Below are 26,189 nucleotides of genomic sequence, written 5' to 3' on the forward strand. Positions count from 1 at the left end.
AAGCATGCTCCACACCTCATCCCTCTCAGATTTTGGAAGGCACTTCAGATTCTTAAACCTTGGGTCAAGTGCTGTAGCTATCTTTAGAAATCTCACATTGGTACGTTCTTTGCGTTTTGTCAAATCTGCCATGAAAGCGTTCTTAAAATGAACAACATGTACTGGGTCATCATCCGAGACTGCTATAACATGAAATATATGGCAGAATGCAGATAAAACAGATCAGGGAACATACAATTCTCCGCCAAGGAGTTCAGTCACAAATTTAATTAACGAGCGTCATCAGCATGGAAGTATGTCTTCTGGAATGGTGGCTGAAGCATGAAGGGGCATATTAATGTTTTGCATATCTGGCACATAAATACCTTGCAATGCCAGCTACAAAAGTGCCATGCAAATGCCTGTTCTCACTCTCTGGTGACATTGTAAATAAGAAGTGGGAAGCATTATCTCCTGTAAATGTAACCAAACTTGTTTGTCTTAGCAACTGGCTGAACAAGAAGTAGGACTGAGTGGACTTGTAGGCTCTGAAGTTTTACACTGTTTTGTTTTTGAGTGCAGTTGTGTAACTAAAAAAAAAAAATCTACATTTGTAAGTTGCACTTTCACAACAAAGATTGCACTACAGTACTGTATGAGGTGAATTGAAAAATATGATTTATTTTATCATTTTTACAGTGCAAATATTTGTAATAAAAATAATATACACTTTGATTTCAATTACAACACAGAATACAATATATATGAAAATGTAGAAAAACATCCAAAATATTTAATACATTTCAATTGGTATCCTATTGTTTAACAGTGCGATTAAAACGGCAATTAATCACGATTAATTTTTTTAATCACGATTCTTTTTTTGAGTTAATCGCGTGAGTTAATTGCAATTAATCGACAGCCCTAATATTACAACAGCCCTAATATTAATTGAAGACATTTATACTGAATATTTTCATATGATGCATTTGGCTGGAGATCACATTCACACTGAGGCAAAATGATCAGTGCATGAGACAAAGTAACAGGATAAATGGGTTCTACTTCTGCTTTTGCCATTGGCCCATTCCGTGACCTTTTCCAAGGAAAGTACGTGTGAACCTGAGCATGCCTACTGGTTTGGGCCCTACTGGGGTGCTGTCCAGGGCAACACTTAGTTTGACAATGCCCCTGAGGCTTAGGGATAAGTGAGGGCTCTAACCAGCCTGTTAGCAGTTGGGCAGCAACAAGACTTAGGCAGCTTTGAACATGCCTATCAAAGGAAACTTGGGTGCCATGGTGACTTTAGACGCCTATAGTGTTAGGCAGCTGCTGAATAGTGGTTTTGAGAACGTCTGTGGTGCCTAAATGTTGGCAAAAAAAGACGGTTACTCACCGTTGTAACTGTTGTTCTTCGAGATGTGTTGCTCATATCCATTCCAATTAGGTGTGCGCGCGCCGCGTGCACGATCGTCGGAGAATTTTCTACCCTAGCAACACCCGGTGGGTCGGCTGTGGAGCCCCCTGGAGTGGCGCCTTCATGGCGCTGGATATATACCCCAGCCGACCCAGCGCCCCCTCAGTTCCTTCTTGCCGGCTACTCCGACAGTGGGGAAGGGGGGTGGGTTTGGAATGGATATGAGCAACACATCTCGAAGAACAACAGTTACAACGGTGAGTAACCGTCTTTTCTTCTTCGAGTGCTTGCTCATATCGATTCCAATTAGGTGACTCCCAAGCCTTACCTAGGTGGTGGGGTCGGAGTGAGACATTGCTGTGTGCAAAACTGCTGACCCGAATGCAGCATCGTCTCTGGATTGCTGCACCAGCGCATAGTGAGCGGCGAATGTGTGGACTGACGACCAAACTGCAGCTCTACAAATGTCCTGGATCGGGACTTGAGCCAGGAAGGCAGTCGAGGAGGCCTGGGCCCTCGTGGAGTGAGCGGTGAGGCGCGGCGTCGGGACACCGGCCAGGTCGTAGCAAGCACGAATACAGGACGTGATCCAAGAGGACAGGCACTGTGAGGAGACCGGTGAGCCTTTCATCCGGTCGGCCACTGCAACGAAGAGTTGTGTCGTCTTCCTAAGCGGCTTTGTACGGTCAATATAGAAAGCCAGGGCCCTGCGTACGTCCAAAGAATGCAAACGCTGGTCTTGGCGAGTAGCGTGTGGCTTCGGGTGGAAGACCGGGAGAAATATATCCTGGTTCACGTGAAAAGGTGAGATTACCTTGGGAAGAAAGGCAGGGTGGGGGCGAAGCTGCACCTTGTCCTTATGGAAAACAGTGTATGGGGGCTCGGACGTAAGCGCCCTGAGTTCCGAAACGCGCCGAGCTGAGGTGATGGCTACAAGGAAGGCTGTCTTCCAGGATAGGTACAGGAGTGAACAGGTAGCCAATGGCTCGAACGGAGGCCCTGTGAGCTTGGAGAGAACCAGGTTGAGATCCCATGTCGGAACCGGCTGGCGTTGCTGTGGGTACAGTCGGTCTAAGCCCTTGAGGAATCTAACGACCATCGGGTTGGAGAAGACCGAAATAGCGGCGAGGTGAACCCTGATTGAAGATATCGCCAAGCCCTGCTGTTTTAGGGATAGGAGATATTCAAGTATGAGAGGAATAGGCGCCTGCAAGGAGGACGTAGCTCGTTGCTCGCACCAACAGGAGAAACGTTTCCACTTTGCTAAGTAAGTGGTCCGTGTAGAGGGCTTTCTACTTCCCAGCAGAATCTGCTGGACGGGCTGCGAGCATTGCCGCTCTGTCCGATTCAGCCACGGAGCATCCACGCTGTGAGGTGGAGCGATTGCAGGTCGGGGTGACACAGTCGGCCGTGGTCCTGAGAGATGAGGTCGGGGCACAAGGGAAGCGTGATTGGTGCTTGAACCGAGAGCTCCAACAGTGTGGTGTACCAGTGCTGCCTTGGCCAAGCTGGAGCGACTAGAATCACCCGTGCCTGGTCTCTGCGTAGCTTGAGTAATACCCTGTGGACCAGTGGAAATGGAGGAAAGGCGTAGAACAGGTGGTCCTTCCACGATAGAAGGAAGGCGTCCGACAGAGAGCCTAGAGCTCGCCCTTGCAGGGAGCAGAATGCCTGGCACTTCCTGTTGGCTCGAGACGCAAACAGGTCGACCTGGGGAAATCCCCACCTCTGGAAGATGGAATAGATGATGTCGGGGCGAATTGACCACTCGTGCATCTGGAAGGACCTGCTGAGACGGTCCGCCAGCGTATTCTGGACTCCAGGGAGGAACGATGCCGTGAGATGTATCGAGTGGGCGATGCAGAAGTCCCACAGGCGAATGGCCTCTTGGCATAGGAGCGATGAGTGGGCTCCGCCTTGCTTGTTGATGTAAAACATGGCCGTGGTGTTGTCGGTGAGAACCAACACGCAACGGCCCTGTAGGAGATTGAGGAATGCCTGGCAGGCTAGGCGCACCGCCATCAGCTCTCGGACGTTGATGTGCAGGGCTAGTTGGGACGCGGTCCACAGGCCCTGGGTATGGTGCTCCCCGAGGTGAGCGCCCCATCCTAGAGATGAAGCGTCCATGACCAGGTGGAGGGAGGGTTGTGGGGCGTGAAATGGCACTCCTGCACAGACTGCCGTGCGATCCAACCACCAGGTGAGGGAGGTCAAGACCGAACACGGAACTGTGACCACCATGTTCAGGTTGTCCCGGTGAGGACGGTACACCGATGATACCCAAGCCTGTAGTGGGCGAAGCCGTAGTCTGGCATGCCTGGTTACGTAAGTGCACGAGGCCATGTGACCCAACAGGGCGAGGCATGTCTTTATTGTGGTAATCGGAAATGCCCGAGTCCTTGAATGACGCTTGTGATGGTATGAAAGCGGTTGTCTGGTAGAATGGCTCGGGCACATCTGGAGTCTAGGATTGCTCCAATAAATTCTATCCTCTGGGTTGGCACTAGAGTGGACTTCTCTCTGTTGAGCAGAATGCCCAGCTCGTGGAAAGTTTGTATCACTATGTGAACATGACCTTGAACTTGGTCTCTGGTGCGGCCGCGTACCAGCCAGTCGTCTAAATACGGGAACACCTGTATCCCTTGTCGATGAAGGTATGCCGCGACGACCGCCACACACTTTGTGAACACCCTGGGAGCCGAGGACAAGCCGAAGGGAAGGACTGCAAATTGGTAGTGCACCTTGTTTACTACAAATCGCAGGAAGCGCCTGTGAGGCGGATAGATCGCTATGTGGAAATATGCGTCCTTCATGTCGAGGGCGGCGAACCAATCTCCAGGATCCAGGGAAGGGATAATGGTCCCCAATGATACCATGCGGAACTTCAACTTTACTATGAATTTGTTGAGTCCGCGCAAGTCTAAGATGGGTCGCAGACCCCCTTTTGACTTGGGGATCAGGAAGTAGCGGGAATAAAACCCCCTGCCCCTTAACTCTAGCGGAACCTCCTCTATGGCCCCCATAGAGAGGAGCCCAAAAACCTCCTGTGTAAGGAGTTGCTCGTGAGAAGGGTCCCTGAAGAGGGACGGGGAGGGGGAATGGGAGGGGGGGAACGAGGAAAATTGGAGAGCGTATCCCCTCTCCACCGTGCGAAGGACCCAGCGGTCCGAGGTTATAAGGGACCAAGCACGGTGGAAATGGGAGAGGCGATCCCGAAAGGAGGGAGTTGGATCCTGGATATTGGTTGAGGTGCCGTCCTCGACCGCACCTTCAAATGTTCTGCCTAGGGCCTGAAGGTGGCCTAGGCGGCCCCTGGTTTTGAGCCGGTTGAGGGCCGGTCGACCTTCGCCTGCCACCTCGGCCCCGCCTTCTGGCAAAGTCCTGTCTCGGACGAGGCGGGGGAGGGTAGAACCTTTGAGGCTGGGGCCTAAAGGGTCTGCGCTGGGGCCCTGGGACATGCATCCCCAGGGAGCGCATGATTGTCCTCGAGTCCTTAAGGCTCTGCAGCCGAGAGTCCGTCTTCTCGGAGAACAGGCCCTGGCCCTCAAAGGGTAAATCCTGTAAAGTCTGCTGAAGTTCAGGCGGCAAGCCTGAGACCTGGAGCCAGGAGATTCGCCGCATGGCTATACCTGAGGCCAGTGTTCTAGCGGCTGAGTCTGCAATGTCTAAAGAGGCCTGTAAGGAGGTACGTGCCACCTTCTTACCTTCCTCTACCAAGGCCCCGAACTCTTCCCTGGAGTCTTGGGGGACCAGTTCTTTAAATTTTCCCATCGAGGTCCAGGAATTAAAGTTATAGCGGCTCAAGAGCGCTTGCTGGTTGGCCGCTCTAAGTTGTAGCCCTCCCGCCGAATACACCTTGCGCCCAAACAAATCGAAGCGCTTAGCGTCCTTCGATTTGGGCGCTGCAGCCTGCTGGCCGTGGCGTTCCCGTGCGTTCACAGATGACACCACTAGAGAGCACGGTTGGGGATGGGTATATAGGTACTCATAATCCTTTGAAGGAACAAAGTACTTTCTTTCCACGCCTCTGGCTGTGGGTGGGATAGAGGCAGGGGTTTGCCATATTGAAGTGGCATTAGCCTCAATCGTACGTATGAGAGGTAGTGCCACTCTAGATGGGGCATCAGCCGAGAGGATGCTCACCACCGGGTCCTGTACCTCTACGATCTCCTCCGCGTGGAGATCCATATTACGCGCCACCCGGCGCAATAGGTCCTGGTGGGCCCGAAGATCTATAGGGGGCGGACCCGTGGCGGTTGTGCCCGCCACCGCCTCATCTGGGGAAGATGAGGAGGATGCCTCCGGTGGCAAGGGGTCTAATGGCGGGTCCTGTTCCAGGGGTTCATGAAGCTGGGCATCGCCTGTCCCTGGGTCCGGGGCCTCAGTTGCTGTAGGCACGGGGGCCTCCATGCCTCCTGGGGGAGGGCGGGAGATGGTGGCCTCCGGGGCCCTGGGCTCGGAACGTGCTGAGCGAGAGGCTGATGGTGGTGGAGCCCCCTGCGCCTGATGGTAGGCCCACGGGAGTCCAAAAGGACCAGTGCGCAGGTCCCTGCACAGGGTCCTCGGCCGCGTCCTGCCAATGGCCCAAGTCAGACGTAGCCGCCTGCCCCTGAGGAGGGTACGCCGATCTGGAGGCCCGCTCCGAGGAACGAGATGCCGATCTCGAGGGCCAAGGCGGTGCCGAGCGCGTCGAAGCCGGCTCCAGACGGTACGGTGCCGATCGGTGCCGGTCGTAGGGGGATCGGTCCCTGCGCAGTGCCGGTGAGCGGTACCGGGATCGGGACCGGTGCCGGTAGCCCTGCCGGTGCCGAGATCCGGACCTTGAGCGGGACGACGACCGCGACGAGAGGTGGTACCGGGAGCGGCCCCTCGAAGTCGAACGACGCTCATACCGGTGCCGCGAACTACGTCTGGAGTCCGATCGGTACCGATGATCGTGACGGTGCCGAGACGTAGAGCGGTGCCGGGAAGAAGACCTTGGCCGCGAGTCCGACCGGTGCCGAGGTGATAGTCGGCGCCGGGACTGCGAGCGGCGTCGGGACCTGCTCCGAGATCTGGAGCGGTGCCGGAAGTCCCCGGCCGGAGACGGCGGGCGCAGCAGGGCAGGCTTGCCCCGGGATTGTAGTGCGCGGGAAGCCACCGGTGCCGGAGGTGGAAGCGGTGCCTGCTCCGTGAGCGCAATAAGGTCCCTGGCCGTCGCAAACGTCTCCGGGGTGGAAGGGAGACAGGGCTCCACCACCGACCGAGGTGGAGATTCTGTGCGCATCGGACTCAACGGCCGCGGCGCCGGAGTCGACGGTGCAGCAGGGACTTGCTTCTGTCGGTCCACAGAGGGACGCGGCTCTACCCCCGGCACCGGGGGAGCCGGCGTCTTGAGGACAGCAGTCTCCTGCGCCTTACGGGCTTTCTTGCGGCCCGGAGATATGGACCGGTGCCGAGTCCCTTGTGGCGGGTGCGGTGCCGAAGGCGGCCGGTGCCGTGAGGACTTGTCTGAATCAGCCCGCGGTGTAGTACCAGTGGGGGCCGCCGGGGCACTGCGCACCGAGGCGCTCGGCGCCGGGGCTGGGCGCGCCGAGGGAGGATCCGGGCTAAGTGCCGCCTCCATTAGGAGCTGCCGAAGTCTAAAGTCCCGCTCCTTTCTCGTTCTTGGTTTGAAGGCCTTACAGATCTGACACTTATCTGCCTGATGGGATTCTCCGAGGCACTTCAGACAGGAGTTGTGCGGGTCACTCGTCGGCATAGGCTTAGCGCAGGATGCGCACGGCTTAAAGCCAGGAGCCTTGGGCATGAGCCCGGCTATGCGCCGGGGGAAAAAGGGGGGAGAACAACCCCCTTAACCCCCTGCTAACTATATACAACTATCACAAAACTAAAATGAATAACTATCTAAAGAGTAAAAACAACTATAACTGGAACTATCTACAAGAATTGAAGAGTAAGCTAGGGAGAGTGGAGAACACCTATGCCGCGCTCCACAGTTCCAACGACCGTCAGGGGCGGTAAGAAGGAACTGAGGGGGCGCTGGGTCGGCTGGGGTATATATCCAGCGCCATGAAGGCGCCACTCCAGGGGGCTCCACAGCCGACCCACCGGGTGTTGCTAGGGTAGAAAATTCTCCGACGATCGTGCACGCGGCGCGCGCACACCTAATTGGAATCGATATGAGCAAGCACTCGAAGAAAAACCTACATTGTATTTGCAATAGATTTTGTGATTCCTTTGAACTCTATAACTGTGCAGTTGGCCCAGATGCTACAAACCATTAATAGGGCCAGTGGTAAACTTACAAGATATGTATGGCATTTGGGACTCCTTATTTGAGAGCTTGGTGCAAACAGGCATAACTCTATTAATGTCACTGGAGTTGTGTCTCCTTACACCAAAGCCTAAATGTTGGATTTAGGCACCTAGAGAGGAACTAGGCATGCAAGTACCTTTGTGAATCTATTCCCTAGGTACTTAAGAACCATTAACTTTGAAGCTTAGGGCTTACAGTTAAATTCAGACCCCCAAATAATTGCACACACTACCATCGATTTCAACTAAAGCCATGCATGCTTCAGAGAGCAGAATTTTGCCTTATCCACTAACAAAATTTCTTTTTCAGCACATGTAACTTTAGGACATCTACTTTTAGGGAGCTATAAAGAGAACAAGAGAGTAACAGACAAACCTTTACACAGTCGCAACAGTGACGACTGCACTAAACACAGAGCAGCTCTATTCAGAAATTCTTTATAATTGACTGAAGGTTGTTTTGTTTTTAATCTGACAGTTACTCTTGTTGCTCTGGGAGGTGTTTCATATAGCAACAGTACAGAGAAAATAACTGTAAAACCACCATTATATTTGATAAAATGTACAAACATTACCTTTCTTCTTTGAGCAGGTGGAAGGAAAATCCTTGTCTTCTACTTTCACTGAAGGTCTGTTGCATTTCATCCTACAAAAGAAGGAACGTCTTGCTCCAGAACAAAGTCGCGATGGCCCAGGTGTTATATCTGTTTTAACTGGAAGTCCAGCTGCATGAAACAAAAAATTAAACTCAGTAAACGTTGTCTTTACTAAAATTAATTAAATTACATTCTCAACTCTCCAGTTATTTTAGTAATGTCTTTGAGGGGAGAGTAATGTGCTCAGAAAATTTCATGGCATCTCAAGTTTATTTTTAATGATCAGATTATATCCAATGCTGAGTTGCTGGGATTCACATAGAGATGACACAAATATTTCTTACTCCTTCAGAAGTTAAGAAGGGCTATTTTGTTGCTGTATGTTTCTTACTTGTTGAAAGATGTGTTAACCAGCCAAGCAGACAGCATGCATAAATAAATAAATAAATAATAAAATAAAATAAATAACCTGGCTGGATCATTTATTTGTGTGCCCACTGTCAACAGTGGCCACATTGGGTATAGGAACACCAACCTAGAATTAAGGGATCCCAAATATGAAAGTCAGAGAATTGTTGCAAAAACCTACATTGTCTTTGCAATAGATTTTGTGATTCCTTTGAACTCTATAACTGTGCAGTTGGCCCGGATGCTACAAACCATTAATAGGGCCTGTGGTAAACTTACAAGATATGTATGGCATTTGGGACTCCTTATTTGAGAGCTTGGTGCAAACAGGCATAACTCTATTAATGTCACTGGAGTTGTGTCTCCTTACACCAAGGCTGAATCTGGCCCTCAGAGTTCCTGGCACCCAGACTTCAAAATAATACATGGGCCAAGATCCTGATAATGTGAGATGTTAACAGTATATATGGTGTTCAAATGTTTTCCAGTGCATACTGTTAATGGCTACCCCAGGAATTTGGAAACTTGACACGTCACAAAAAAAGCAAATTATGAGCTCATACTTTGTCATGTTTTTATATATAAATGTGGCATTAAAGTGGTATATGATGTACATAGTATCAGATACATTTAAATGATTTCAAAATCTCTCTCTCTCTAAATACTCAGAATATATGATACTTTCAATGGATCAGCATGTTCCTGCAAACATTTAAGCATATGAATATCTTTGTGCCTCACAAAAATAATTGGCCTTGATCCTGCAACCACAGAAGTTATTTATACATGTGCTTGCGAGGAATATAGACTTACTTGGTCAAATTTTCATAAGTGGCTTCTAAATTTACAGCTGCAATTTTGTGTGTGCAAAGCACCACAACTGAACACACAAAGATAATTTGCACACGAGGGATCCTATTAATTTCCCATCCTCAGAAACCACCCTAATGAACTTGCATGTGTTGCAAAGAGAGTAGATCACCACTTTAAATAGGAAAATTTGCTTAATAAAACAACTTTCTTAAAAGTTAACCAGATCACAACATTTTAAAACAAAATGATCACCTGGTTATAAAACTACTTATCCCAAAAAGCCATAGGCCTAGGGTAGGGTTACCATCTTTCAGCAAGCAAAAAAGAGGACGGGAGGAGCCCCGCCCCAGTCCTGCCCTAGCCCCGCCCCTTCCACTCCCTCCCACTTCCCGCCCCCCTCAGGACCCCCAACCCTCCCCCTGCTCCTTGTCCCCTGACTGCCCCCTCCTGGGACCCCTGCCCCTAACTGCCCCCCAGGACTCCACCCCCTACCTAAGCCTCCCTGCTCCTTGTTCCCTGACTGCCCCCTCCTGAGACCCTCCCCCCATCCTAATTTGCCCCCTAGGACCCTACCCCCTACCTGTCCCCTGACTGCCCCAACCCTTATCCACACCCCCACCCCCAGACAGACCCCCGGGACTCCCACGCCCCATCCAACCACTCCCCACCCCCTGACAGCCCCCCCCCAGAACTCCCGACCCATCTAAACCCCTCTGCTCCCTGTCCCCTGACTGCTCCGATCCCTCTCCCCACGCCTGCCCCCGACAGCCCCCCCGCTCCTTGTTCCCTGACTACCCCTCCTGGGACCCCTGCTCCTAACTGCCCTCCAGAACCCCACCCCCTACCTAAGCCTCCCTGTTCCTTGTCCCCTAACTGCCCCCTCCTGAGACCCCCCCCACCCTAACTGCCCCCCCCAGGATCCTACCCCCTACCTGCACCCTGACTGCCCAAAACCTTATCCACACCCCCACCCCCAGAAAGCCCCCCCCCCCGTCTCTTGACTGCTCCCTCCAGAACCTCCCTGCCCCTTCTCTGACTCCCTGGCCTCCTTACTCTGCCGCTCAGACCAGCGTGCCGGGGAGGAGGAGCAGGGGGAGGAGCTCCAGACTGCCGCGAACGGCCGGCTGGTGATCTGCGAATGCAGGGAGGGACGGAGTGCTCTCAGCTGCAGGGGAGAGGAGGGGGAAGTGGAGGAGGGGCTGTCTCTGGCTGTCGGAGCCCCATGTAAGTGGCACCATCCGGCCGGCTGCCCTGTCAGCAGCGCATGCTCTGCAGGGGGGGAAGTCCGGACATTTACAAATTCCCCCCGGACGCTATTTTTAACTCTAAAATCCGGACATGTCCGGGGGAATCCGGACGAATGGTAACCCTACCTAGGGTCAAAGTTCACACTACTCTGCCAAGTGCAAGAAGCTGCAGCTTCCTGCCATTCTTCCATTACAAGGATTTCCAATCTACAAAAGAGGACAGCCAGGGTTAGTAGTAGCTTCCTAACTCACTGGCCATATTGCTGTATCAAACAAACACAAAGTTCACTAGCTACCACCAAATTCAGGTACCTTTAACTGTATAAAAATCATATATTATCTGACTATACTATCTAAGTTGGATAAATGTTATTTATATTGTCAGTTTCTTTCTCTTCCCGAGAAACACGTCACTCCAAAGGTCACAAGATTTCAAAAAGATAAAGAAACTTTGAAACATCCCTTACTCCCTGCCACAGAGTTGTTTCAGGATTACTCCAGAATACATTCCCCCTCAAAAAGGGCTTCCAGTCAACAAGGAATAAACGAGTCATCCACACTGTTTAATTACATCAGCCCAGCCTCATACACGGGGTGCTTCTTCAGTAGGACAAAGGGTGTGTTCTTACTTCCAGTTAACTAACAAGAGGTAAAATCCTAGTAAAGACAATGTAGTTTGTAGTTTTCACGTGAGTTGGCAGGTTCAAGTGAACTCTAGTTTCTACCATAGTGTTCAACTCGACCTGCTAACTCACATGATAACTACAGACTGCCTTGTCTTCTTTAGGATTTTACCTCATGTTAGTTAACTGAAGTTTACCAACATGTGGTAAAAACACATTGTTTTTCTTAGCAAAAACAAGGCCTTAATGGCAATGAATTCATTTCCTTGAATATGCATTTCTTCCCTTTTCTGGGCAGTTATTGGATGCTACATTTTAAGCTGGCATTTAGACCACAAACAAGTTGGTTAAAGGCTCCTTTACCTAACAGATAATGTGAATAGATTAAGAAAAGGAAAATCTTAGGCTGAATATCATCAAGATCATACTGACTGCAAGATCTGTTTTAATGAGGATTGATGCTAACAGTTTCCCAATCACCACATCCCCCCCAAACCCTTTGAGAGGTCTGCCACAAAGATTAATAATGACCTGAATCATAGAATTGTAGGACTGGAAGGGACCTCAAGAGGTCATCTAGTCCAGTCTCCTGCACTCATGGCAGGACTAAGTATTATCTAGACCATCCCTCACAGGTGTTTGTCTAACCTGCTCTTACAAATCTCCAATGACGGAGATTCTACCACCTCTCTAGGCAATTTATTCCAGTGCTTAACCACCCTGACAGTTCGGAAGTTTTTCCTAATGTCCAATCTAAATCACCCTTGCTGCAATTTAAGCCCATTGCTTCTTGTCCTATCCTCAGAGGTTAAGGAGAACAATTTTTCTCCCTTCTCCTTGTAATGACCTTTTATGTACTTGAAAACTGTTATCATGTCCCTTCTAAGTCTTCTCTTCTCCAGACAAAACAAACCCAATTTTTTCAATCTTCCCTCATAGGTCATGTTTTTCTAGACCTTTCATCATTTTTGTTGCTCTTCTCTGGATTTTCTCCAATTTGTCCACATCTTTCCTGAAATGTGGTGCCCAGAACTGGACACAATACTCCAGTTGAGGCCTAATCAGCATGGAGTAGAGCGGAAGAATTACTTCTTGTGTCTTGCCTACAACACTCCTGCTAATACATCCCAGAATTATGTTTGCTTTTTTTTGCAACAGTGTTACACAGTTGACTCATATTTAGCTTGTGATCCACTATGACCTCGAGATCCCTTTCTACAGTACTCCTTCCTAGGCAGTCATTTACCATTTTGTTGCAATGCTTGCAGAAGAATGGTCTTGTAGTTAAAACAACAGGAAAGGAAGTCTGGAGATCTAAATTCTATTCCTGGCTCTACTAAAAAGACTTCTTGTATGACCTTGTGCAAGTCACTTGACCTCTCTGTAACTCAGTCTCTCCATTTGTAAAATGGGGAAAATATTCATTAATCCATTTGTACAAATTAATTCATTAGTACTTGAAAATATTAATACTTTGAGATCCTTAATTGGAAGGCACTATGAAAGTGAACAGTATTAACCAGCATTTAATTGATGTACCTGGTATTAAAAAAAAAGATGATAAAAATATATATTAAGTTTAAGATGCACAAACATTTCAAGGAAAGAAATACTCACTTTTTGCATCTATGAGCCTTTCTCGTGGTGCAGTATCAGAAGAAGAGAGCTGCTCCTTAACTTTCGCAATATCCTTAGGATGAAGGTAGTCAAACAAACTCTGACCAATCAGATCATTCTGTAGATATGGAATATTAAACCAGAAATTAAAAATAAACACATATGTTAAAATTTGGGAAATATTGCAGAAATTTTAAAGAGTCACTTAGTTTGTCAGTCTACAACAGCCTGTTCAGTCTATTGCAGTCAAAGTTTGGGCCTCTTTTTTCCCCTGAAAAGGTTTATTCCCAATTATATATCAAATATTCATTGTAAAATCACAACTAAAACATAATCATGTCTCCCAAAGCTTTTAGAATATGTACCCTGAATGAAAGGCTGGCCAAAAGAATATTTTTTTGAATTTAGTTTTGAAGTTCATAGAATTTTAATGATGGAAAAGAGGGTACAGAAAATTAAGGAAATGGTAGTATCGTAACAAAAGGGTTGGTAAAAGTCAAGCCTTGTGTTAAGTGTAAATTAAACCTGACTTTGGTATGATTACGCTGATTATTTTTCAATATAGCTTGTCCTGTTAGATGGTAGCATAAGAGTAATTTCTACTTTGCTCAGATTCCTCATCTTGTCAAATCTCACCCATATTTAAATCATTCTCCCTTACACTGCTCCCGTGAACATCTACATATATAATACTGGCATTTTCCCCCATATCCAGCTACTATCAACTCAAATGCATTTTGATTTGTTGGTAAACTGATTTAAATGCAACATTGTTTACATAGAGGGTTCCTGTTGCCTGATGGCAAAAGTTGACTCTCAGTACAAACCTTATGTGACTTTATTTAATTAACAAGAAGGGAAAGGCAATCAAGTTACATAAAACAGGAACTAAATGGAAACATTTTCCAGAACAAGAGTAAAATTTTCAAAAGTGTCCAACTGACATAAGAGCCTAGGTACCACTTTCAAAATTTACCTAGGAGCCTAAGTCATTTAGGCACTTTTGATAATGTTATCCCAAGCCTTTTTAGAGGCGAAACAAAACAAAAACAATAGTTTTGTGAGTGGTGAAATAGAGTAGATATTCCTCTTCACTTCCTGGTGCAGCTGAAACCAGAAGCAGTATTACCAAAAGAAGTTTTTTTCCAATCCAGCAAAAAACAGAAATTTTTGTAAATCTTGCAAATTAGCATGTTTTTGAAATAATTCTAGACTCAAACATAGACATTTCAGATGAATACTTCAAAGTTTAGATGTGTATCCAAACAAAACCTTTCAATCTCCTGAGGTCTGTCCATTATTAGTTCCAAAGGTACAGAACAATACCTGACTGTAGTTGAGGATCTTGAAGACAGATTCTGAAACAAACAATATCTTCCCTCTGTCACAGCCCACAACAAAGAGAAATCCATCTGCTGCCTAATAAGGAAAGATATTTGTATTATTTTAAAAAGACAATTACATTTTTTAAGCATTTAGGTACCTTTGTTACACAATAGGATTTCTATATTAACATTAATATCGTTACATCTATAGAAATAATTGAATTAGCAAAGTATGAAATTATGATAAAAGCTTAATCTTTTTGCACTTGGAATTAGATTTTTTGGCACTACTTTCCTTAATAATGACAAGAATTTAAAGAATTTTAGTATAGTAAAAGCTCACATCTTCTCATGTAATATTATAGTTGTACACTAAGCAATTCCTTAAATTAAAATTAAAAAAATCAATAACTAATCTTCTTGTGTTTGACCTATGTTTATTTCAGTTTAAATTCATTTGACTTCTTTTGGAAACTAAGTATGGCCCGGATCTTGCAAACATTTCTATGCATGTGAGTAGTTCCACTTAATTCAAGGGGCCTCATGTACATGAGCATTTGTGGGGATCAGGCCCTAACTTTGTAAATTCATATAAATCACAGAACCGTTTAAATAACTCAATCCTGCATATACTCTATTTGGTCATTTAAATGAGATTTGTGAAGCACTGCAAGCCTATTAAATCAATTTTTAAGTCTGTGCTTAAGTATTGGAACAAAAAGGCTATAGCTTATGTTTTTATAGCGTTGATAAAATATATAGATTTTATTTTTACAATCAGTTGAAATACACCTATATGTTGTTTCCTCACCAATCTGAGTTATGACTTTTATGCATCAACTGATTATACACTGAAAATTGTATCAAATGATCGGGGGGGGGGGGGGTTGTAAAAAAGGCCATGAGCCAATAAGAAATGAGCTGAAAACAATGGTGTTCATTTATTTACTTCTAACTTAATTAACCCAACAACTGAAAATCCTAATGACTAGATGGTAGGGTGCTTTTATGTCAAAATGCTTTTATGTGAAAATAGTTTGAACTGGCCACTTATTTTTTGATCCCTTGATTTTTAGGTGCCCAACTTGATAACTGTGGCTTGATTTTCAGGTGTTGAGCATCCTCTCAAGTTCCACTGACTTCAAAGTGGCGTTGAAGGAGTTCATCATCTTTGAAAATCAAGACTGTCTATCTCAAGTTGCACCATGGGTCTGGCTAAAGACATAATTATTGGGGTCTTTCCCTTCATCAGAATTAAATTCGTAAATTTTTTACAACCAAAGTTTTAAATTTAGCATTTTTAAGTTGAAACATACCCTGAGAATAAGATGTTTTAATTCATCATCTGACAGAAAAGCAGGTTTGTAGTTTGCTTCTGTATATGGGTTTGTGGCACCTTCAAGAAAAAAGAAAAGAGTGACTACCCCATGTAAATAAACTTAATATACATCCATCTATTATATATAAAGATACTCTTGTTTACAAACACTTTTTCTTCCATGCCTTTTGATGCTCCCTCATGTTTTTTTCCAGCTGTGTTCTAATTGCAAGTATCCTTTACACAAGTGGAACACAGCTGAAGGGAACCCAGGAAAGAACGAACACTGGCTGGAAAGTACACACTGAAGACAAGAACAGGCAGTAATTCCAAATGTTAATAACCCTTTAAGGCAGGGTTTCTCAAACTTCAGTGCACCGCGACCCCCTTCTGACAACAAAAATTACTACACAACCCCAAGTGGGGACTGAGCTTGCCCGAGCCTGGCTGCTCCAGTTGGGTTGGCAGGGGGGCAGAGAGGTGGAGGAAAGGGGCAAAGCTGAAACCCAAGGGCTTCAGCTCCAGGAAGGGGGCCTGTAACATGAGCCCCGCTGCCCAGGGCTGAAGCCATTGGGCTTGGGCTTTGGCCCCAGGCAGTTGGGCTTGGGCTTCAGCTTCGGACCTGGGTAGTGGTGCTTGGGCTTTGGCCACAGGTCCCAGCAAGTCTAAGCCAGCCACTTTGGGGTCCCGATCCACAGTTTGAGATCCGCTGCTTTAAGGAATAAGAATATTCGTCTTCACGCAAACGTGTTTTCCGAATGTTGTGCTGTGCCCTGTCCAAGTGTGCTCTCCACAACAGAACAAAAACTGAGACATTATTAAAGGGACTGATGTTTTCCATCTTAAATTAATTTCTTGAATGTAGACTCTAATCAACAGTGGCTGAAAGTCATTATTATCTGATGGCTACTCAGGGCCTTTGTGAAACGAATTGGTGATCTCAATCCAATTCTTACTGTTCATGTCTCAGCAGAGGCCAAGAATTTGCATAAGAATTGAGAATGAACTACCATTCACTTCTACAGGTGAGGCAGCTTCCAATGCTGTCATGCCACCCAGGTTGTACCAATTCTAGAGTAATTCTTCTGATGTTCTCTCCTTTGAAAAGCAATAAATTGAGTTAAATTGGTAATGAGGTTGCTGATGGAAGATTATAGCCTTACCAATTAAAAGTAGCACAGGAAGTTAGGTTCTTTAACAGGGTGAGAGACAACAAATGTAATGTAAGATGTAATGCTTGATAATTCACAAGACAGAAAAAAAATGAATGCCTCCTGGTCCTCCCGTGAGCCACCTTCCCACCTCAACTCCTGACAATTATGAAAGTAACGTGCATAATTATGGCACTATATATATTTATTTAGATTGCAGCTATTTAAGTATATATATATATTTAAATAGCTGCATTACATCTTACATTATATATATACACACACACATACACACACACACCTCTACCTCGATATAACGTTGTCCTCGGGAGCCAAAAAAATCTTACTGCGTTATAGGTGAAACCGCGTTATATTGAACTTGCTTTGATCCACCGGAGTGCACAGCCCCGCCCCCCCCGGAGCACTGCTTTACCACGTTATATCCGAATTCGTGTTATATCGGGTTGCGTTATATTGAGGTAGAGGTGTATATATCTTTTCATTAATTTAGTTTCACGCTGTAACATCTCTGCAGTAAAACCCATACTAACTGTTTATATACAATACTTAAAGTGCCAAAAGACTGTTTTTCTCCCCGTCCTCAGAGAAAAGCAGGCCAATCTTGTAAATTAATAAAAATTGACAGCGAATGCTATAGTTAGGGTTCTGTTATGAAAGTCTCTATGTAACTTTGTTTTGAGCTGCCATTAATTATCTCCAAAATTTTTCTTTTGGGTTAAAGATATCCATACAATCTCAACTAAATTACTACTTCTTTGAAAGTTTGGCCAAAAGAGCTGGTCAGCTGTCTGAGTTAGCACAGCATTGAATTAATATGTACTTTCCGGATTAAAAATTATCTAGATCTTGTGCATGGATCACTCAAACAGTTAATCATGTAGATAGACATCTCTGAGGAACTGTCTTCAAATTAATTTTTAAAAATAAAAATTCATCTATAAATTGTTTTTGTGTATATAGTGCTAAATTTCTAGTGAGTCGTTATTATTTGTAGTTCTTTACATGACCATATTGTTCGGTAAACACATTAGCATCGATAGTTATATTGGGATGGTTTGGGGAACCTATTCCACTGAAAAGTTCGTTAGTTGTATATAGTTTCCATTTTACAGAACTGTAACAAAATTAGCATTTATTTTTTCTTCTCCCTCTCTCCTGGTCTTTGGTGTTTTTTGTTTGTTTTTGTTTTTTTAACAAAACAGAGATGTTAAATGTTAAATACTTGTTTTGATAAAACTATAGTTAAAAAGTTAACCACACAAATCTCAAAATTCAAAAGGTAATGCTCCTACAGAAACCTTAACCTTAATATTTTATACTTGTAGCATTTTGTAGTCCTGTTTTTCTGGTTAAATATATATAATAAAATATACATTACAGCTGAAATTCACCCAGGTGCAGAAAGCTGGCATAAGATCTTCAGCAACATATTAAGTCCTGGAGGGCACAGCCTATGTGTCACAGAGGGGTCTCTGTGCCGGCCTGCATAAACAAGAATGGGCTGGGCTGGGCTGAGTGAGGATCTACTGGATCAACGATTAAATGGATCCAGAGACCCTAGCAGCCCATTTCTGTGATATGAAAGAGCAGGAAATGGCAGTAAACGAGCTTATAGATCAGTGCTTCTCAAAGTCAAGCCACCGCTTGTTCAGGGAAAGCCGCTGGCGGTCCGGGCTGGTTTGTTTACCTGCCGCATCCGCAGGTTCGGCTGATCGCGGCTCCCACTGGCCGCGGTTCGCCGCTCCAGGCCAATGGGGGCTGCGGGAAGCGGCGTGGGCTGAGGGATATGCTGGCCGCCCTTCCCGTGGCCCCCATTGGCCTGGAGTGGCGAACTGCGGCCAGTGGGAGCCGCGATCGGCCAAACCTGCGGACGCGGCAGGTAAACAAACCAGCCCGGACTGCCAGGGACTTTCCCTGAACAAGCAGTGGACCAGCTTTTAGAAGCATCGTTATAGATGATACTCTTCAGTACACTGATCCTGGGTTTTGGGGGTGGATTTTGCCTCCCTACACTATGCATTATGCACATGGGTGAGTTACCTTTCCTTTAGAAAACTTGACTTTATGTTGCCTGTCTTCCGCATTGTTTAACTGCAATCTTACATTGCCTTTAATTAGTAAGCCAATTTCAGACTGCTTTTGGTCTCAAAGCTGATTTAAATGAATGCTGTCAAAGCAGAGTCAATTTGTGCCAGGATTCTACTACTCGATCATCCCTCACAGAGATTATGTCTGACAAGAGCATGAGTAATCCAATATAAATAAGGGATTCTGCAGAAGGTACAGTGTTGTCCATGCTAACACATATGAACCATGCTCTCAGTTCATAAGATCTAGACCAGAACACACCTCATAGCTCAATGCAGAACAAAGATAAGAATTTTTTTTAACTCACCTCGTAATGTTTTCATATGCTGAACAGCCATTCTCAGTACAGTAAGTTTATCTAGCTTTCGGGACATAGCATTGCACGTTGGTACCAAAGATGCTAATTCATCAATAAAACTGTTCATTTTATCTCGACGTCTTTTTTCAATCTGGCTATGAGCCTCTCTAAGCAATAACAAAAATTTAAGATTGAATTACGTAATGAAGTTTCAAATGGTCAGAAAAAATAAAAAAAAACTAATTTTAAAGTAGTAGACTACAAGGCTCAGCCTGCACCCCTTATTCATAAGGCCACACACACAAAAGTAGTCCCACTGAAGTGAATATTAAAAGTTAATTACTTGTGTGAATAAGGGTTATTCACGGGAGTAAAGGTGGCAGGATGGGGCCCTAATTTAGCATCAGATACTCATATCACAAGCAGCACTGTATGCTGCCTTATTTACAATAAATACTGAAATTATCTGATAAGCAGGTTCTATCTATCTATCTTAGGTTTTTTATACTGCTGCCTTGGTATCTGAGCACATCTACTAAGGTACTATAGGCATTATGTAAAAATCAAGCTCAAGATCATAGATGCATAAGTTCCAGTGTGTACAGAACTGGATGAGACAACAATTCATGCCAAAGAATAGCATTAAAAAGTGTAAATATTATAATTCACTATAATATTCAAATTCTTTACTGAAGTATGTGCTTTATGTAAATAAGTTTCCTATGTCATCCTATAAATTACTGTTAAAAATATTTTGGAAAACAGGTCTAAACTGGGCTTTTCCTATTGCTTAGAAAAACTGTGAGGAGTATCATATCATCATTTTGACATTGCACGTTCAAATTCAAAGTGGCTTTTTTTGTTTGTTTTGTATATATTACACAGAATGATAGAATCATAGAATATTAGGGTTGGAAGAGACCTCAGGAGGTCATCTAGTTCAATCCCCTGCTCAAAGCAGGACCAACACCAACTAAATCATCCCAGCCAGGGCTTTGTCAGGCCTGACCTTAAAAACCTCTAAGGATGGAGATTCCATCACCTCCTTAGGTAACCCATTCCAGTGCTTCACCACCCTCCTAGTGAAATAGCGTTTCCTAATATTCAACCTAGACCTCCCCCACTGCAACTTGAGACCATTGCTTCTTGTTCTATCATCTGCCACCATTGAGAACAGCCTAGCTCCATCCTTTTTGGAACCCCGCTTCAGGTAGTTGAAGGCTGCTATCAAATCCCCCCCTCACTCTTCTCTTCTGCAGACTAAATAACCTCAGTTCCCTCAGCCTCTCCTCATAAGTCATGTGCCCCAGCCCCCTAATCATTTTCGTTGCCCTCCACTGGACTCTCTCCAATTTGTCCACATCCCTTCCGTAGTGGGGGGACCAAACTGGACGCAATACTCCAGGTGTGGCCTCACCAGTGTCGAATAGAGGGGAATAATCACTTCCCTCAATCTGCTGGCAATGCTCCTACTAATACAGCCCAATATGCCTTTGGCCTTCTTGGCAACAAGGGCACAATGCTGACTCATATCCAGCTTCTCATCCACTGTAATCCCCAGGTCCTTTTCTGCAGAATTGCTGCTTAGCCAGTCGGTCCCCAGCCTGGAGCGGTGCATGGGATTCTTCTTTCGTAAGTGCAGGACTCTGCACTTGTCCTTGTTGAACCTCATCAGATTTCTTTTGGCCCAATCCTCCAATTGTGCTACATGTACTGTAGCACTTTACAGCCTGGTAATGCTATAACACTTATAGCATGCAATGCTTTTGGTTCTGTTTAAAGGGAGTTAGCCATGCTATTTCTATTTAATGTTAATGGGAACTGCTTTTTAACTACACATTTCCAATAAAAAAATATACCATATTAGTATTTTAATAAAATTGCATGCAGTTCATAAAAGAACAAATCTTTAAAACTGAAAACGGATGGAAAAGCCAAAGAGAAAAAAACCCAAACATCAGCTTTTACTGTGAGACTCAGGCACCGGTGCACAAGGTCCCTAACATGACAGGAAAACTAGAATATCATCTTTTTTCAGTAAGTTAGTTAAGAAATAAAATAGTTTACCTTGCATTTTTTATTCTGCCTTGTTGGTCCGTATATTCCAACCTGATGAGGAGGAAGTTAAAGTACAAAGTCACAGGTTTATTGCCATTATTTTCTACATAATTTTCTAATAATTCCTTTTGTATACACTAAGTAGCGGTTGGTCTTTAGTTACAACAATATTTTGGGGGTCATACTGAGTTAAACTGAGTTTAGAAAGGATTTTTATTTACAGTAGATTTTCACAGTAAGTTTCATGTTACTTTCTATTCTAGCTTTAACATTAAGCCCTCCCTGATCCTGCAATTTCTCAGACTCACATGGAGCCCAGCCCCTGTAACTTCAGTGATATGCCACACAAATGAAAGAGTTCACCCACAAGGATCTAGTCTCTAATTAAATCTCTTGGAATGCACATTTTAGTAATAATGTAACAGTACCTTCCATGTTGGTCATCTTTATCTGTATCCATACCTTCTCTACAAAAATAAAAACAAAACAGCATGTCAGAAATACAGTGAAATTAGCGAATGTCAACTTGTTTATGAAATAAGCATTTATTCATGCTTCTTAAAGGAAAGTCCGACATAGTTATCACAAAAAATCATAATGAAATGTTTCTTTTGTCTTTAAACCCTTTAGTACAAAAAATAATGCATCAATTTATTCAAAGAGAACATAAAAATGTTTCTGTGAAATAGTATGAGGGGACCACATGAATGGAATAAACCAAGATGTTCAAGTAATTGTACCAGGCAGTAAAACAGGCTTCAATTCAGAGAAGGCATCAGTGTTATTAAAATGTCCTTTAATCTACTGATACGTCCTTTTACGTTTTTCTTCTAAGCAGAAATACTTTTAATCCATTAACAGTCAACTTGCATTGGCAAAACAGAAACAAAAGATTCACAGTAACAGATTCATTATGGACTCTACAAATAGTCACTCTAAGTTCCACATCTTCAAACTTCAAAGTCTTCAGCTAACAGTCAAAAGTTCTTCATGTTTGGTTTAATCTTTACTTCAGGTCACTTCTAAACTGAACATAACTAAGTTATTTAGACTTCTCATTCTATTTAAGATTCCTTTTTGACTCTTGGTGTTCACATTCTTGCATGGAGTCTGCAGGTGCAGATCAATGAAAGAGAAAAATTCTCTCTTTATACTCCTTCCCCCACCCCATTTATTTAAAGATTTGTTCTTGATCTCTTATTTCAGAGCACCACAATTCATTTTCTTCATTTTAAATTCTTTACTATATCTGTTCCAATGGGAATCTGGAAGTACCTCTCAAAATAGGGTTCGCTTTGAAATTCATCTGTGAGATAATATTCATAGAGGACTTCAATACATTGATGCTAGGGAGCTCCTACCAGTGGATTCTAATCTAGGAGTCTACCTGTAAAGATCTGAGGGTGCAGGTTCTCAGTTTCAGTGGGTCTAGAACCTGGGATGGTGGGGACCTTGCGGTTTGACACTCCCTCATCTCCACAAAGAGAGACAGAGGAAACACCACCTCACCAATCCTGGAAGGTCAGACCCCCACAGGAAGTCCTATCAGAATGCCCAAATGGCTCATGCCCTTTACGTAAGCCCGGAAGTGATCAGGGTGGGCTGTCCAAGCAACCAAGCAGAATGTATGCTGCTGCCGGGTCAGCCAGTAAAACAGAGGTTTATTACATGACAGGAACATGGTCTAAAACAGAGCTTGTAGGTACAGAGAACAGGACCCCTCAGCCGGGTCCATTTTGGGGGGCAGTGAGCCAGACACTCACGTCTGCACTCACTCCACGTCCCCAACCAGCCCCAAACTGACACTCGTCAGCCCCTCCTCTCTGGCCTTTGTCTCTTTCCCGGGCCAGGAAGTCACCTGATCGCTTTGTTCTCCAACACCTTCAGTTGGCATCTTTGCAGAGGAGGGGCCCAGGCCATTAGTTGCCAGGAGACAGAGTGCCGGCCATTCTCTGTCCAGACAGTATCACAGGGGCCTTCTTGGGCTCTGCAACAATTGTACACCCTGATCCCCCCACCTAGATACCTAAGAAATGCATAGGGGAAACTGAGGCACCCCTACAGTATTCAGAGGAAACATTAAGAACATTCCCACTTTGTCACAACCCATGTGCACATTATTGATGCAAGCTTACACCCGCTGGATTTCGGAACTACGAAATACTGGACACAGAACTACGCATCATTAAATCCACTTTCAAAAAGTAGCGACACTATCTGGAGAGGCTTGACATCCAGTACAGGTATTCCCCAACCAGAAAAACATGAGTATCTCCAGAAGGCTTGGGCCCTGAGCCAAAGACAGTTCCAGTGAGCACTATTCTTCTCCTGATTTAAGGTCACCATTTCATACCGTCCAGGAACCAGCAATGGGAAAGCAGACACCTTCTTAAGTAAAGGGGAATATTACCAAGGAAATGAGGAGCCCAACTCGGAACCACCCCATCTCCTGAAGCCCTGTAATTTTGTTAACACCGCAACCCACCTACACCTGATAATCCTCCTTCAGACAGTTGCTCAAGACGACCCTTCTGGAAGACTCCACCTAGGAAGGGAATGACCAAAGTGCAACAATCCACTCTGACGGCCACACCGTAGTTCCTATAATTGTAGGCTGACTAACTAAAATGGCCCATTTCATTTCCTGTGACTGTCAGCCTTTTGCCAAAACAATAGCCCAGCTGCTGGTGACACACATCATTTGCTCCCAGACCAAATCATCCGTGACCGAGAGCCAAAATTTGTGTCTCACTTCTGACAGGAGACAATCCACCTAATAGATGTTCATGCATCCACCCCCACTGCATATGACTCCCAGACCCATGGGCAGTTGGAGAGGGTCAAGTCAAGTACTGGAACAATACTTGTGTGCTTTATTAACTTCCATTGGGACAACTGGGTTTCCCCATTATTATACATCAAGTTCTCCTACAATGGTGCCGATCATGTCTCCACTAGGCAGAGCCCCTTCTTTTCAAATTATGGATATCATCCCCATATCCACCCTGTGTTACCCACAGACTTCCCAAAGCTGGTGGCCGTCGACTGGGTACAGTGAATTCACCATATCCAAGATGAACTCCGCAGGCACCTGGCTGAGGCTAAAAAAGCCTACAAGCGGTTTGTGGGCTGGTAACACCAAGACTGTTTGGTGTTTGTTGTGAGCCAGAAGGTCTGGCTCATCGCAAATCACGTCAGGATGATCAGGCCTTCTCAAAAGTTAGACAATTAATTCCTCAGTCTTTTCCAAACCTGCAAATAGGGGGCAGCAGAGTCGCATATAAACTGAAACTTCCCCAGTCCCTCTGCATCCACCAAGTGTCCCAGGCATCAATTCTCAAGCCCTGCATAGAGAATCCCTTCTTGGATCAGTCTCAACAACCCATCAGTCAAGATTCAGAGGCATGAAGAATATATCGCGCACAAAATCCTTGCCTCCTGTCTGTAGAGAAGTTGCCTCCAATACTTCATAGCCTGGAAAGGTTACCATCCCAAAGGATGATCCTGGGAGCCCGTGGCCCACGTCCATGCCCCTGAGCTAGTGGAAAATTTTTACTGGGATCGTCCCAACAAGCCAGGCCCAGTGGCGCCCTGGAGAGGAGCATGCCTAAGTGTAAAAATCCAGGGGTTCGGGTCCTCAGTTTCAGTGGGTCTACAACCTGGGTCTCTAACACTCCCCCGTTGCCAGCAAGGGAGATAGTTGAAGCACTACCTCACCAATCAATGCTCATCTAATAAGCATATTTAGAGCATGAGGAGTAGCGTACTCCAAACTGTACATTAGAAGACATTCCAGTACCATCAAAAAAGAGCAGAACTTGAGTAGTTTGTTGAGGTCATCAGAGTCTCAATCAGAAATAAAAACTTTGTTACAGATATTCTGTGAGGGAGGGGACGAGAGAGAGATTATTGTTTATACTTACTCAAAAGAAAATCCATCAAGTCTGGAAAGATAAAGAAAAAATTATTACTCAATGTACAAAGAGCATTAGTGCTTACTAGACTACATTCTGCCAATTGCTATTGTTTGTCTTAATTTCCAGTTTTTCCACATTCATAAGCACTGACATGCAATTCCGTAGTCTGGAAAAGCAAATAATTTTCATAATCTAAAGTGACAAAATTGTTTATAACCTACTTCCAAAGGGAGCAACTCCCTCCTGGTTATGGTGTGTCTTATGGTCAGGAGAAGAGAACTGTGAAAGATTATTAAACTTAGGCTTTAAGGAACCAGTGTGTTTTATCACTTATTTAACTCTTAAGTACAAATACTACCCTTGAGATTAATGTGAGGACATATCCAAGAGCAGACTTTTCTTTCTGGAGGAAAGAAGGAATTCAGCAGTGCTACCTATTCAGAAGGATAAATATGGAAAAATGCTTTCTTGAGGTAGCAGAAGTTGATAAAATAAAGAATGCTCCAGCTAAATCTGCTAAAATTAATTTAAATTAGAACAGTGATCTTATTCCAAAAAGGCTGGCCAAATGAATATTGCAGGTGAAAATGTATACAGTACATATGTCCAGAGTCTCCAAAGACTACTAGAATTTTGAATTTGGATTTCCCTAAAGTAGAAACTGTCCTTGCGGATCCTTCTCAAAGAATCTTAATTTACTTCATAACTGACATGCTCAATATGGATTAAAAAATTGTCCAGAGAAAATGGAACATTCCAACATCAGACTCAGGACCTAGAATGACAGAATTTGTACAGACTTATGTGAAAACGGGCTATACTCCAAATGGAAATAATTGTGTTAAATAAATGATAAGAGCTTGCTGTAAATTATTCTGATTTTTACTCTTTTACACAGTGATTTAAAGCCTTTGGGTTGGTCTTGAGGTGCTTACTGCAGAATATGGATTATCTCAGGGGTCGGCAACCTATGGCACGCGTGCCAAACACGGCACGCGAGCCGATTCTGAATGGCA

The 26,189-nt window shown here is 44.8% G+C and overlaps 1 protein-coding gene across 1 annotated transcript in view; it reads right to left on the reverse strand.

The window, feature by feature from the left end:
• BMAL1 (basic helix-loop-helix ARNT like 1) overlaps positions 1-26,189 on the reverse strand; it is a 112,913-nt gene that overhangs the window by 27,386 nt on the left and 59,338 nt on the right. The window contains exons 3-10 of the mRNA XM_065404534.1: positions 25,180-25,200; positions 21,685-21,723; positions 21,266-21,307; positions 19,208-19,365; positions 15,639-15,718; positions 14,324-14,416; positions 12,998-13,115; positions 8,269-8,418 (exon numbers count right to left, since the gene is read on the reverse strand). Coding sequence (XP_065260606.1) covers positions 8,269-8,418; positions 12,998-13,115; positions 14,324-14,416; positions 15,639-15,718; positions 19,208-19,365; positions 21,266-21,307; positions 21,685-21,723; positions 25,180-25,200 — 701 coding nt within the window. The remainder of the gene's footprint in view (positions 1-8,268; positions 8,419-12,997; positions 13,116-14,323; positions 14,417-15,638; positions 15,719-19,207; positions 19,366-21,265; positions 21,308-21,684; positions 21,724-25,179; positions 25,201-26,189) is intronic.

This window comes from Emys orbicularis, chromosome 4 (assembly GCF_028017835.1).
Source record: "Emys orbicularis isolate rEmyOrb1 chromosome 4, rEmyOrb1.hap1, whole genome shotgun sequence".
Lineage (NCBI taxonomy): Eukaryota > Metazoa > Chordata > Testudines > Emydidae > Emys > Emys orbicularis.